At 41.1% G+C, this 13,998-nt stretch overlaps 1 protein-coding gene across 8 annotated transcripts in view; it reads right to left on the minus strand.

Moving 5' to 3' along the window:
• Positions 1-13,998, minus strand: part of LOC143039904 (mitotic spindle assembly checkpoint protein MAD1-like) — a 186,487-nt gene that overhangs the window by 129,382 nt on the left and 43,107 nt on the right. For all 8 annotated transcript variants that reach the window (XM_076210254.1, XM_076210251.1, XM_076210252.1 and 5 more), the window contains one exon: positions 6,743-6,808. In XM_076210254.1, the coding sequence (XP_076066369.1) occupies positions 6,743-6,808 (66 nt within the window). The remainder of the gene's footprint in view (positions 1-6,742; positions 6,809-13,998) is intronic.

Raw genomic sequence — 13,998 nt, forward strand, 5'->3', positions numbered from 1 at the left:
GCCCAAAGGGATTTCTCCCCGTACTCTCCTTTATATGGGGGGACGGAGAGGTGGGGTCGCCAATTTATTGAAGCGGCCTTGCTGTGGATGTGCTGTGTCTTGCGACACTGCTTCTGACCCAGGGCAGTGGACAGGGTGCAGGGATGACCCGTCATCTAGGAGGTGCTAAGATGGGAGGGAGAGTAGAGGGGTGTGGAGTGTTTTCAGGGATGGAATGGGTGGGAATGATTTTATGCCTTGTCCTTTTTGGCTAACTCCCTGGTAAGGGAGAAAAAGCCTTGGTGTATGTATGTATGTATCTTTCTCTAACTGCCTTCTCTTCCATTATCATCTTTCTTTTCTTCTCTACTTGATTTGCCTCCTTTTCCTATCTTAATTTCCTTCCAAAACATCTTTTTATTATTTTCAAAATTTTCTGTTATACCTTTACCCCATTTCACATTGCTCTCCTTTATGCCTCCTTTCTCTTGTGCTTTACTTCTCTTCTCTTTTCTTTGTACCTCTGATATGTTTCCCTTGTCCTGTTCTATAACCACTCTGTGAAAGCTCACTTTTTCTCTTCTACAACCTTTTTTGCTTCCTCATCCCACCACTCGCTACCCTTCCTTCTATATCCTCCTGTCCTCCTTGTTCCACACACTATCGTTGCACACCTTGTGACTCCCCCCTTGAACCATCCCCATTCCTCCTCTACTCTTAGTTCTACTCTATCCTTCACTCTCTCACACTCCTCTGTCAGCTTCTTGTACTTCTTTTCTTTCTCATTTAAGCAGTTCACTTTAAGCACCTCCCTACCTTCTGCCCTTTTCCTCTTTCTCCATCTATCCTCCACTCTCAAATTACCTTCCACCAGAAAATGATTTGATATTCCCCACTCTCTCCCCTTAGAACATGTACATCCTTAACTCTTCCTATTATATTCCTATCTACCACCATCCGGGGTATTGGCTGCATGTTATTGTGGCAAAGTAGCATGCAGCCACACATTATTTTGTATGTGATAGCGGAAGACTGTTATACTGTCCCCCAACCCCTTGTTACTGTCATGTACCATTTCTCTGAATATTCATTTCCTTTTTTTGCCTACCCTGTGGTGGGGAATAGAATGTTGCCACCAAGTCTTCCCACTTGGATCGTATGAGGCAAGAAAAATGGGACGGGGATTGGGACCAGGTATCCTTCTCCCTGTAGCCCCACAGGGGACATTCCTTAAAAAAAAAAAAAAAAAAAAGTAAAGTAAAGGCATAGGAGAGTCTAGGAGTTTTCCAACCGGTACCCTATAGTTTGGGTCTTTTAATGTGTGTGATTGTGGTACAGATGAGAGTTAAAGGGAAGAGATAGGCAGTATGTTTGTGAGAAGAAAGATGGATGTATCTTTGAGTTAAACTAAATTGAAGTTATCAGGAGTGAAAAAGGGATGAGGGAGGGAAGGGGTGGCTATTCTAGTAAGTGAAGAGATAGGTGGGTGTGTTGTGGAGTGGAAGGAGGTTTCATCAAGGTTGATGTGGATGAAGGTGAAGCTGGGAAGGGAGATGTGGGTTTTTGTAAGTGCGTATGGGCCTGGTAGTGAGAAGAGTGTAGAGGAAAGGGAGGTTTTTTGGATAGATTTAAATGAGTGCATAGAGGGATTAGGGAGAAATGTCAATGTAGTTGTATTGGGAGACCTTAATGCTAGGGTAGGGAATGAACCATTAGATGGAATGATTGGGAAGTATGGAATTCCAGGTAAAAATCATAGTGGAGAATTGATGGTGGAGATGTGTCTTGAAAGAGAGTTGATGATAGCAAATACAGTGTTCAGGAAGAAAGTCAAGCATAAGTACACATGGGAGAGGGTGGTGGATGGAAGGGATGCAGATAGAGCGTTAATGGACTAGATAGTGGTGACCAGGAGTATGGCAGGAAGAGTTAAGGATGTACATATTCTAAGGGGAGAGAGTGGGGGAATATCAGATCATTTTCTGGTGAAAGGTAAATTGAGACTGGAGAATAGGTGGAGAGAGGGGAAAAGGGCAGAAGATAGAGAGGTACTTAGAGTGAACTAACTTAAATGAGAAAGAAAAGGAGAAGGAATATAAGAAGAAGCTGAGAGAAGAATGGGAGTGAAAGATAGCGTAGAACTAGGAGTGGAGGAGAAATGGGGATGGTTCAAGGAGGGAGTCATAAGGTGTGCAAAGATACTGTATGGAACAAGGAGGGCAGAAGGAAATGGAAGGAAGGGTAGTGAATGCTGGGATGAGGAAGCAAAGAAGGCTGCAGTTCGAAGCTTTAAGAATCATTTAGATAAATACCTAAGTAAGATGCTGTAATGATTATAATTTATGTTATATTATTTGTTTTTGTTTTGTTATAATTTGTCTGTCTGATTTTCATTTATTATTAGTTATATGTCAATTTATTATCATTTACTATTTACCTGTTTGTTTGTTATTCAACTATACCTATGCATTTATTTATTTTATTTGTTATTTACATTATTATAGTTTTAATTTATTATTAATATGATTTTTTTTTTTTTTTTTTTTTGCATCCGACCTAGATATGGATCCAAAGGTCTCCTGTCGGCATGCTCCGCCTTTGTAATCCTTTGTAAGAAGCAAGATTTCATAGATTGGCTACAAAGTAGGATGAGGGAATCGTATGAGAGGTACAAAGTAAAGAGAAGGGAAATTAAGCATAAGATAAAGGAAGCAAAGAGGAGAGCAGATGTGAAATGGGGTAAGAGTATGACAGAAAATTTTGAAAGTAATAAAAAGATGTTTTGGAAGGAAGTTAAAAGAGGAAGAGGGGGCAAATCAAGTAGAGAAGAAAAGGTAAAAGGTGCAGATGGAAAGATGATAATGGAAGAGAAGGCAGTGAGAGGAAGGTGGGCAGAGTATTTCATGGAGTTGGTAAATGTGGAGGATAGGAAGGGAAAGGTAGTTGCTGTGGGAAGTGCTAAGAAAATGAGAGTGATGAATGAGGAAAATGGACGAGAAATAGAGAAAGATGAAGTGAAAGCACCTGTTAAGATGATGACAGCAGGTGAGGCACCTGGGTTGGATGGATACCATGCAGAATGTCTGAAAAAAGGAGGTACAGTTATGGTGGACTGGCTTGTGAGGTTATTTAATGTTTGTTTAAGAGAGGGTAGAGTGCCGGAGGACTGGAGGAGTGCCTGTATAGTTCTATTTTACAAGGGAAAGGGGGACAAGTGTGAGTGTAGTAGTTTCAGAGGGATTAGCTTGTTGAGTGTAGTTGGGAAGGCTTATGGGAGGATCTTGATTGAGAGGATTAGGAGAGGAACAGAGGGAGTAATTGGTGAGGAACAGTGTGGTTTTAGGACAGGTAGGGATTACATAGATCAGATTTTTGTGGTAAGACAGATATGTGAGAAAGCTATAGGAAAAGGTAAGGATGTATTTTGGGCTTTTATGGATTTGGCTTATGACAGGGTAGACAGGAAGTCAGTGTGGGAGGTATTGCAGATATATGGGATAGGAAGAAAGCTGTTCAGAGCAGTCAAGAGTTTATTAAAGTAGTAGACCTTGTGTTAGGATTAGAAATGGACCTTGATATCATGGAGAGCTGAACGTCCCCTGAATTTATCAAACCATCCTTTGCTTGCTTTAAATTCAAAGTCTTCCACTCCCATTTCTACCTTCAGTCTTTCAATAATGGGCAATGCTTTCTGACAGATTAAATTCAAAGACAGAGCCATATTTTGACGATTCTGGTCGTCGATCCACATTTTGAGCAACCTTTCCATCTTATCCATTACTGGCTCACAGTATTTTGTTAGCAATTTGCTCTGCAGATGCATTGCATTCTCCCCAGCTTTTATTATAGCCTCATGATTCTTCAACACCGTCCAGACTGTTGACTGGGGCTAGGCCTAAGTTTCGACTTATAGCAGACGTACCTTCTCCCTGCTCTTTCCTCTTCAAAATATCTAATTTTACCTCCAATGTCAGACTACTCCTCTTTCGCTTTGCCTTTTCAACTCCAACAGTGTCTTGTGGAATGTTTTGTGGCCATTATGGGTGCGTCATGATAATATCCACAAAAAAACACAACGTAAGGATTTAATTTGTGTTCAAAGGGAAACACGGGAAGAAACTGGTTGTTGTGGTGGCCGCACGACATGGTGGCGCTATGGTACAGTGTAAACAAAACACGAGCGGATACTGTATCTGTGAATTTTTCTTACCATAAATAGAATCGAGGGTAGTAATTACCAAATACCATAACTGTGAATTTACCAGATAAAGAATTAACATATAAGGAGGACTCACTGTAGTTTAGTCTTATCGATGTTGAATAAATTGTGAGGAAATAAGGAAGACCCAACAAATTACAGCCTGGTTTCTCTTACGAGTACAGTAGCAAAAATCTGTGAGTGATAAAAGATACATACATACATACATATACCAAAGGCTTTATCCCTATACACGGGGGGTAGCCAAAAAGAAAAAGGCATAGAAACCACTCCCACCCATTCCATTTCCTATATATTCCACTCCCCTCTACCCTCCTTCTTATCTTGGCACCTCCTGGATGACAAGTCATCCCTGCATCCTGTCCACTGCCCTGGATCAGAAGCAGTGTCGCAAGACACAGGACATCCACAGCAAGGCCACTTCATAAATTCGGCGACCCCCCCCCTCTCCATCCCCTCATGCAGAAAAGGAGAAGACGGGAAGAAATCCCTTTGGGCTGCATCAAATTTTTTCTCATACATACTTCCTTACCCCCCATCCCCCACCCACTCCCCCTCATGCATCACAGCATCATCTATACACAACCCCTCTCCATTCACCCCTATCTTCTGTCCTCTCCCATCCTTCCTTCACACACATTCCTCTATTCTGTAATGCCCCTTTCACCCCATCCATCTCATCCTAGGACGCACCCTCATATTCACTCCTTCCACCTCTGCCTTCCATACTTCTTTTACTTTCTTCATTCATTCTTTCCACGTGTCCAAACCATCCTAATACTCTTTCATCAACCCTATCTCCCAGTTCCCCTTCCACCCCTGTTCTCTTCACCTCATTTCTCACTCTATCCAGCCTAGTAACCCCTATCATACTTCTCAGATACCTCATCTCAAACACATTCAAACTACTTCTCTCTTCCTCTCTCATGTTCCATGTTTCTGCCCCGTATAATGCTGTTGGCACAATCACTCCTTCATATAACCTCCTCTTAGCATCCATTCCCAGATGTCTATTTTTCATTACACTTTTCAATCCACCAAGGCATTTGCTCACTTCTCTCAATCTACATTCTACCTCCACCCCCACGCCTCCCTTTCCTGCGACATTCGCACCCAAGTATCTGAAACTATCCACTTCCTCCAGTCTTTCACCCTTAATGCTCACTTTCAGCCTGCTGTCACTCTCTCCCCCTGTACATCTCATAACCTTTTACCCACATTTATCTTCAGCTTCCTTCTTTCACACACCTCAAATTCTGACACTAACTTCCTCAATCCCTCCTCTGATCCTGCTACAGGTGCAGAGTCGTCAGCAAACAACAACTGGCTCACCTCTCACTTTTCTCCATTTTCTTTAATCATCTCCAACCCACCCACTACCCTTGCATTCACCTCTTGCACCACCCCATCCATGTAAAGATTGAACAGCCAAGGCGACATAACACATCCCTGACGATGTCCCACCTTTACCTCAAACCATTCACTCTCTCCATTTCTAATCCTAACACAAGCTCTACTACTCTCGTAAAAACTCTTGACTGCTCTTAACAGGTTTCCTCCTATCCCATATATCTGCAGTACCTCCCACAGTGCCTTCCTGTCTACCCTGTCATAAGCCTTTTCCAGATCCATAAAAACCCAAAAAACATCCTTACCTTTTCCTATAGCACACTGGATGGAAAAAGTGTGTGTGCAAAAACAATACAAGAATTTAAGAGATACAATGACAGGACAGCACGAGCTTAGCTCCCATTTACTGTAAGATACAACTAGGTAAATACAACTTGATAAATACACCCAATCACTACACAAGCTCTTCAAGACAGACCACCAAACTTAATACTTCACCAAGAACTCCCAGACACCAGCCCCACAGAAAAATCTCTCTAAAGAGAAGTTGGAACTAAACTGGCATGTTTGCATTCATGACACCAGCCATCTTAAAAAAGTATCAACACAGAATAAGTCAGGCCACATAATCAATTTGCCCTAGATGCAACCACCACATAGATGACACTAAACACATCATCCTACAATGTCCAACATTAAAAATCCCTAGATAATGACAAAGTAGTTCCTCCCTGAGTGATCTATGATTTCTGCCTGATGTCCATAGGCTATTAATTGGGAGCCATGGGTCTATTACAAGGGAGACCTGGGACAATGGATAACCAATTCAGGGGTTGAATTGGTGGTTGTGTCCAATTTTGTGGGGGTTACAGATTTCATGCAAGACAAAACTTGGACAGACTCTGTGACTGAAGGCATCGAATGACCATAACATGGTGTAAATATACATTGTATTACCAAAAACCATTTTTATGTCTGACAGGGATTTAAACTCAGGTCACTCACCCATTAAGCAAGTCATACCCAAATCAAAAAGAGCTCCACCTCATTGTTATCATTATAACTAGTTCAAATTTCAACATGTGATAAACTAATAAGAAAAACTTGTACAGAAAAGTCATCACACATGTCTATCTGATAAAACAGAGTACAATTTTTTTCTCATATGCAAAGTATACCTATTAACTGCTTTACCTGCAATGATTTCTCCTCAAGTTCTTTATCCATTGCTAGGAGTTTCATTTGAAGAACATTCAATTTCTGTGTGAAATGAAAAGAAATAAATCATATCAATAAAATGTAATGGTTCTTAAACAGGGACTAACCAAACAAAAGATTTTCACTCAGAACAAAGTACATATATATGTATACCAATGGCTTTTTTCCCCCTTATAAGGGAGGTAGTAAAAAACTCCCACCCATTCCATCCTTATCACACTCCACTCTCCTCCACCCTCTTTCCTCCCTCCTATCTTGGCACCTTCAGAACAAAGTTCATTCATTCATATACCAAGGCTTTTTTCCCCCTTCCAAGGGAGGTAGCCAAAAAGGGAAAGGCATAAAAACACTCCCACCCATTTCATCCCTAAATACACTCCACACCCCTCCCACCCTTCCTCTCATCTGAGCACCTCCTGGATGACGGGTCATCCCTGCACCCTGCCCACCGCCCTGGGTCAGAAGCAGTGTCGCAAGACACAGTACATCCACAGCAAGGCCACTTCATTTAATCGGCGACCCCCCCCTCTCCGTCCCCCTTTGCATATAAGGAGAGGACGGGGAGAAATCCCTTCGGGCTGCGTCAAAAATTACTCACACATACTACCCCAACCCCCACCCCCCCCGCACATTCCTCCTCATGCAGTCACAACATCATCCATATACAACCATTCTCCACTCACCTCTGTCTTCCGTCCTCTCCCTTCCTTCCTCAACAGACATTCCCCTCTTCCCCAAAGCCCCCTTCACCCCATCCATCCACCTCATCCTAGGACGTCCCCTCATGTTCACTCCCTCCACATCTGCCTTCCATACCTCTTTTACTAGTCTTTCTTCACTCATTCTTTCCATGTGTCCAAACCATCCTAATATTCTTTCATCAACCCTATCTCCCAAATCCTTTTTCACCCCTGTTCTCCTCCTCACTTCCTCATTTCTCACTCTATCTAGCCTAGTAACCCCCACCATACTTCTCAGACACCTCATCTCAAACACATTCAAACTCCTTCTCTCTTCTTCTCTTATGTTCCACGTTTCTGCCCCATACAGTGCTGTTGGCACAATCACTCCTTCATACAGTCTCCTCTTCGCATCCATTCCCAAATGTCTATTCCTCATTACACTCTTCAAACCACAAAGTACCCCTAAAAAACTCACTATAACAAGGTCAGTCAAAAGCTTCTTTAAATCAAATAGCCAGCCAACATTATATTGAAAAAACCAATGCAGAAAGAACGGAAAATAATCAAATAAAAAGTTCTGCATAAGTGTGTGTACATACATATGGTATGACAAACATGTAAAAAAGATTGTTGGCAAAACTTACAACTTGCTAAGAGCAATAAAAGTGGCTTTTACCTACTTGGATGAAGAAATGATAAGGAAAATACTAGTCACGATGATAAGGCCTGAATTGGTGTATGCAGCGATACTGTGGTCACCCAGTACAAAAAAGAATATAAAGAAGATTGCAAGAATCCAAAGAGCAGCTACGAGGATGGCCCCAGAAATATCAAAACTCTTGTATGAAGATTGTTAAAATTGGAGTTAATGACTGGAACAGAGGAGAGAAGTGAATTGTTGACCATCTATAGAATTATGAAAGGCATGGAAGTCCTTGACAGAGAAGACTTACTAAACTGGGATAAGAGAAACACAAGAGGACATGGAAAGAAGCTTAAAAAGGACAATTATAGAAGGGACCTGAAAAAGAACAGCTTTCCCCACAGCTTGGTAGATGTATGGAACACATTGGATGAAAAACAGTGTGTGCAAAAACCATACAAGAATTTAAGAGCAAACTGGATATGGAGATATACAAAGACGGGATTCCATGATCATAGCTACCCCTTCCCATAAGATAAAACTAGGTACAACCTGGTAAATACACACTGATAAGACCAAGATTGCAGTATGCTGTGACACTATGGACACCCAGCACAAAAAAGAATATAAAGAAATTAGAAAGAATACAAAGAACAATGACAAAAATGGCACCAACACTCAACATTGATATATGAACAAAGATTGTCTAAACTGGAACTACCAACCTTGGAACAAAGAAGAGAAAGAGGAGATCTACTGGCCATTTACAGAATCATGAGAGGCATGGAAGTCCTTGACAGAGAATATTTATTAAAGTGGGTTAAAAGAAAAACAAGAGGACATGAAAAGAAAATAAAAAATTATAGTTTTAGAAAAGACCTAAGGGAAGAAAAAAACAACAACTCAGAGTGATCTCTGGAAAAATTGGACGAAACAATACTGTGTGCAAAAACCATACAAGAACTTAAAAACAAACTAGATGCTGAGATACAAAGATGGGTCACTACAAGCATAGGTCCCCTTCCTGTATAATATTACTAGGTAAACACACTCACACACACACCCTAGATAGGAATTATTCATCAAAATGGGGCAATGGAAAAACAAGAGGCCATGAAAAGAAACTCAAAAAGGATAACTACAGAAGATATCTGGAAAAAAAAAAAATGCTTCACACATAAGGTACTGGATACCTGGAATAATTAAGATAAAGAAACAGTGTGTGCAACCACTATTCAAGATTTTAAGAAAAAAATTGATGCTGAAAGATACAAAGATGGGTCACCACGAGCATAGCTCCCTTCCCATATGATACACACACACTGAGACTGAAAAAATGGTATACATACATACATACATATACCAAGGCTTTTTCCCCCTTTCAAGGGAGGTAGCCAAAAAGAAAAAGGCATAAAATCACTCCATCCCTAAATACATTCCACTAACCCCCACCCTCCCTCTTATCTTAGCACCTTCTGGATGACGGGTCATCCCTGTACCTTGTCCACTGCCCTGGGTCAGAGGCAGTGTCGCAAGTCACAGCACATCCATAGCAAGGCAGCTTCATTGAATTGGTGACCTCCCCCTCTCCAACCCCCCATGCATAAAAGGAGAAGACGGGGAGAAATCCCTTCGGGCTGCGTCAAATTTTGCTCACACATACTACCTCACCCCTCATCCCTCCACCCATTCCACCTCATGTATCACAACATCATCCATATACACTATTCTCCATTCACCCCTGTCTTCTGTCATCTCCTGTCCTTCCTCAACAGACATTCCCCTCTTCCCCAAAGTCCCCTTCACCCCATCCATCCATCTCATCCTAGGACGTCCCCTCATGTTCACTCCCTCCACATCTGCCTTCCATACCTCTTTTACTAGTCTTTTGTCACTCATTCTTTCCATGTGTCCAAACCATCCTCATACTCTTTCATCAACCCTATCTCCCAACTCCCTTTCCACCTGTGTTCTCCTCCTCACCTCCTCATTTCTCACTTTATCTAGCCCAGTAACCCCCATCATACAGTAGAAGCCCGATTTAATGAACTAATTCAGCCAAGGTCCAGTCTGCTAAATTGAATTTTCCGTTAAATTGAGCAAGTGAGCGTTGGTGTAACAGTGTTGCCAGAGCGGATTATAAAAATGATACGTACCTAAAAATTCCCTAGTGTACATACACACACACATATAGTATATATATTATTGTAAGTGAATTATAGGCAGCAAAATCGTGAATTGCAAATGAACAGCAATGTGCAGTAATTTGTTGCAACATGTGTGTGTGTATTTACCTAGTTGTATTTTACGGGAAGGGGAGCTATGCTCGTGGTGTCCCGTCTTCATATCTCATTTTATCTAAACTATTTTTAAATTCATGTATTGTTTTTGCACACACCACTTTCTCATCTAACTTGTGTGTGTGTGTGTGTGTGTGTGTGTGTGTGTGTGTGTGTGTGTGTGTGTCGTGTAACAATGATATGAGCTGTCTATGAATTTCGCGGAATATTAGTCATAGCTTCGTGTTTGGTTTTATGTACATAATTCTAGCGATTAATAGGACTGGGCAGTTGGTTTTTGGATAGTGAGCGTTATTGTTGTGTTGTTGCAGAAAACGTAGTTCATTGTTATAGAAGTGTTTTTCGTGGTGATTACTCTCGCGTACTGATTTTGAATTTTCCCATCAACTTACTGTTTCATTATTTTGTTTTCCTATTATACCGTCTATTTCTACTTGAATATATTTCTGCTACAATTATACTTTATACAAATACTGAATTACATATTATTGTATATATATTATAGTACGTATATATATATATATATATATATATTTATATACCTCCAAAGTACTAAATTATAAATCTTTCTTTGACTCCACCACCACAATCTGGTAACATCTGGTGACATTGGACTCTGAGACACGCATGTCGCCAGTTGATGGAAAATGCTCAACTTAGCTTACCGTTCCCGCTAAATTGAGCTATTTCCGTAGACACGTCTGGCCAGCTAGCAGAAAATGGTCAACTTAGTGGACCATTTCCGCTAAGTTAAGCATTTTCGTTATTGCTATTTGCAGTTCGCTAATTTGAGCTTCCGCTAAATTGAGATTCGTTAAATCGGGCTTCTACTGTACTTCTCAGACAACTCATCTCAAACTCATTCAAACACCTTCTCTCTTCCTCTTTTATGTTCCATGTTTCTGTATGGGGGCAGAAAAAATGGTACATCAGGAAAATGGAAACTTAAATAAAAAAAAAAGAGAAGAAAATATGAAACTAAAAGTGGCATACACAAATATCAACGGTATGATCTCTGGAATTAATGGATTAAATGACTATCTGGAAATAGAGAAACCTGACATTATGGGAATTGTGGAAACAAAACTGAAAGGCCCTCTATCAACAAGTACGGTGGGACAAGGTCTATAAAACCACTGGGCAAAAAATAGAACAGATAAACAGGGAGGAGTAGTCATGATGTTGACCAATAAGGGGTTTAAATGTGACAAAGATAAATGAAGGCAAATATAATGTGGAATTAATTATGATTAAAGTTGTAAATAAAAATATGAAAAGTAAAAAAATTTGTAGCTGTATATGTGCCATAAAAAAAACAGGCTTGCTCTAATAGTGATCATTCTAAATTACTGGAAGACACAATGAATGTTCTAAATGAGTTACTGAAAGAGGGTGGTAACATAGTAATTATGTGTAACTTTAATGCAAAGGATTTAATCTGGGAAAAAATGATAGCAAAAGGGGAAGAAGAACTTTGGAGCAACATTCTACTGGATATAACCATCGAATATACCTTAACACAATGGGTTAAGGAAAATACTAGATAGAGAAACAATGAAGAACTGTCAAAACTATACTTAGTATTCACTTCTGAACCTGATACCATGAACAAAATGGAGTATAAGACACCAATTGGGAAGAGTGACCACATGCTAATAAAGTTTGAATTAAAAGAACAAAATGATGTGAGAAGGAATGAAAAACATAAGAGAAGGAAGGTTAATGTACAACAAAATGGATTTTGTAAAAATTAGAAGAAAAAAAAATCAAAAAAACACATACATACACCAAAGGCTTTTTCACCCTTACATGGGAGGTAGCCAAAAAGAAAAAGGCAAAGAAACCACTCCCACCAATTCCATCCCCTACCTACTCTATTCCCCTCCACCCTCTTCCCTCCCTCACATCTTGGCACCTCCTGGATGAAGGGTCACCCTGCATCCTGTCCACTTCCCTGAGTCAGAAGCAGTGTTGCAAGACACAGCACATCCACAGCAAGGCCGCTACATTAATTCGGCGACCCCCCCCCCTCCATCCCCTCATGCAGAGAAGAAGAAAACGAGAAGAAATCGCTTTGGGCTGTGTCAATTTATTTCTCATACATACTCCTTCACCCCCAATCCCACACCCACTCCCCCTCATGCATCACAGCATCATCCATACACAACCCTTTTCCATTCACCCCTATTTTCTGTCCTCTCCTGTCCTTCCTCAACAGACATTCCTCTCTTTCGTAATGCCCCTTTTACCCCATCCATCCATTTCATCCTAGGATGCCCCCCTCATATTCACTTCTTCCACCTCTGCCTTCCACACCTCTTTTACTAATCTTTCTTCACTCATTCTTTCCATGTGTCCAAACCATCCCAATACTTTTTCATCAACCCTATCTCCCAGTTCCCTTTCCACCCCTGTTCTCCTCCTCACCTCCTCTTTTCTCACTCTATCAAGCCTAGTAACCCCTATCATACTTCTCAGACATTTCATCCCAAACACATTCAAACGCCTTCTCTCTTCCTCTCTTATGTTCCATGCTTCTGCCCTGTACAGTGCTGTTGGCACAATCACTCCTACATATAACCTCCTCTTGGCATCCATTCCCAAATGTCTATGAATAGATTGAACAGCCAAGGTGACACAACACATCCCTGACGAAGTTCCACCTTTACCTCAAACCATTCACTTTCTCATTTCTAATCCGAACTCAAGCTCTACTACTCTCGTAAAAACTCTTGACAGCTCTTAACCCCTTCCATACGGTGCCACACATGTAGGCGTCATGAGGAGCAAGTGACTTCGCGACGCTGCCATATCGGCGTCTTGATTATATTTATTGTAGTCCCCCCTGTGTTTTTACATTCTCTCTAATCTGCTCTTAATCCCATTCTGTGGGTTTCAAAATTCATGGGTGAAAGAGAGAACGATCGATATAAGCCGTGACTATATTTTATGATGCGAGTATTATTACGACACGTCGTACGGCTGGCATTGGCTGCTGCCCGCGAGATTTAAGTCCCGTAGTGAAGTGGTTAACAGCTTTCCTACTATCCAATACCTCCCACAGTGCCTTCCTGTCTACCCTATCTTAAGCCTTTTCCAAATCCATAAAAGCCAAAAAAAAAAAACTTCCTTACCTTTTCCTATAGCTTTCTCACATATCTGTCTTACCACAAAAATCTGATCTACACAACCCCTGCCTGTCCTAAACCCACACTGTTCCTCACCAATTACTCCCTCTCTTCCTCTCCTAATCCTCTCAATCAAGACCCTCCCATGAGCCTTCCCAACTACACTCAAGCTGCCTATGAAACTACTACACTCACACTTGTCCCCTTTTCCCTTGTAAAGTGGAACTATACAGGCACTCCTCCAGTCCTCCGGCACTCTACCCTCTCTTAAACAAACATTAAATAACCCCACCAGCCAGTCCACCATAACTGTACCTCCTTTTTTTCAAACATTCTGCATGGCATCCATCCAGCCCAGGTACCTTACCTGCTCTCATCTTCTTAACAGCTGCTTTCACTTCATCTTTCCCTATTTCTCCTCCCTTTTCCTCACTCATCACTCTCATTTTCTTAGAGCTTCCCACTACAACTACCTTTC

Source organism: Oratosquilla oratoria, chromosome 27 (assembly GCF_046742065.1).
Source record: "Oratosquilla oratoria isolate Oo_2021 chromosome 27, ASM4674206v1, whole genome shotgun sequence".
NCBI lineage: Eukaryota > Metazoa > Arthropoda > Malacostraca > Stomatopoda > Squillidae > Oratosquilla > Oratosquilla oratoria.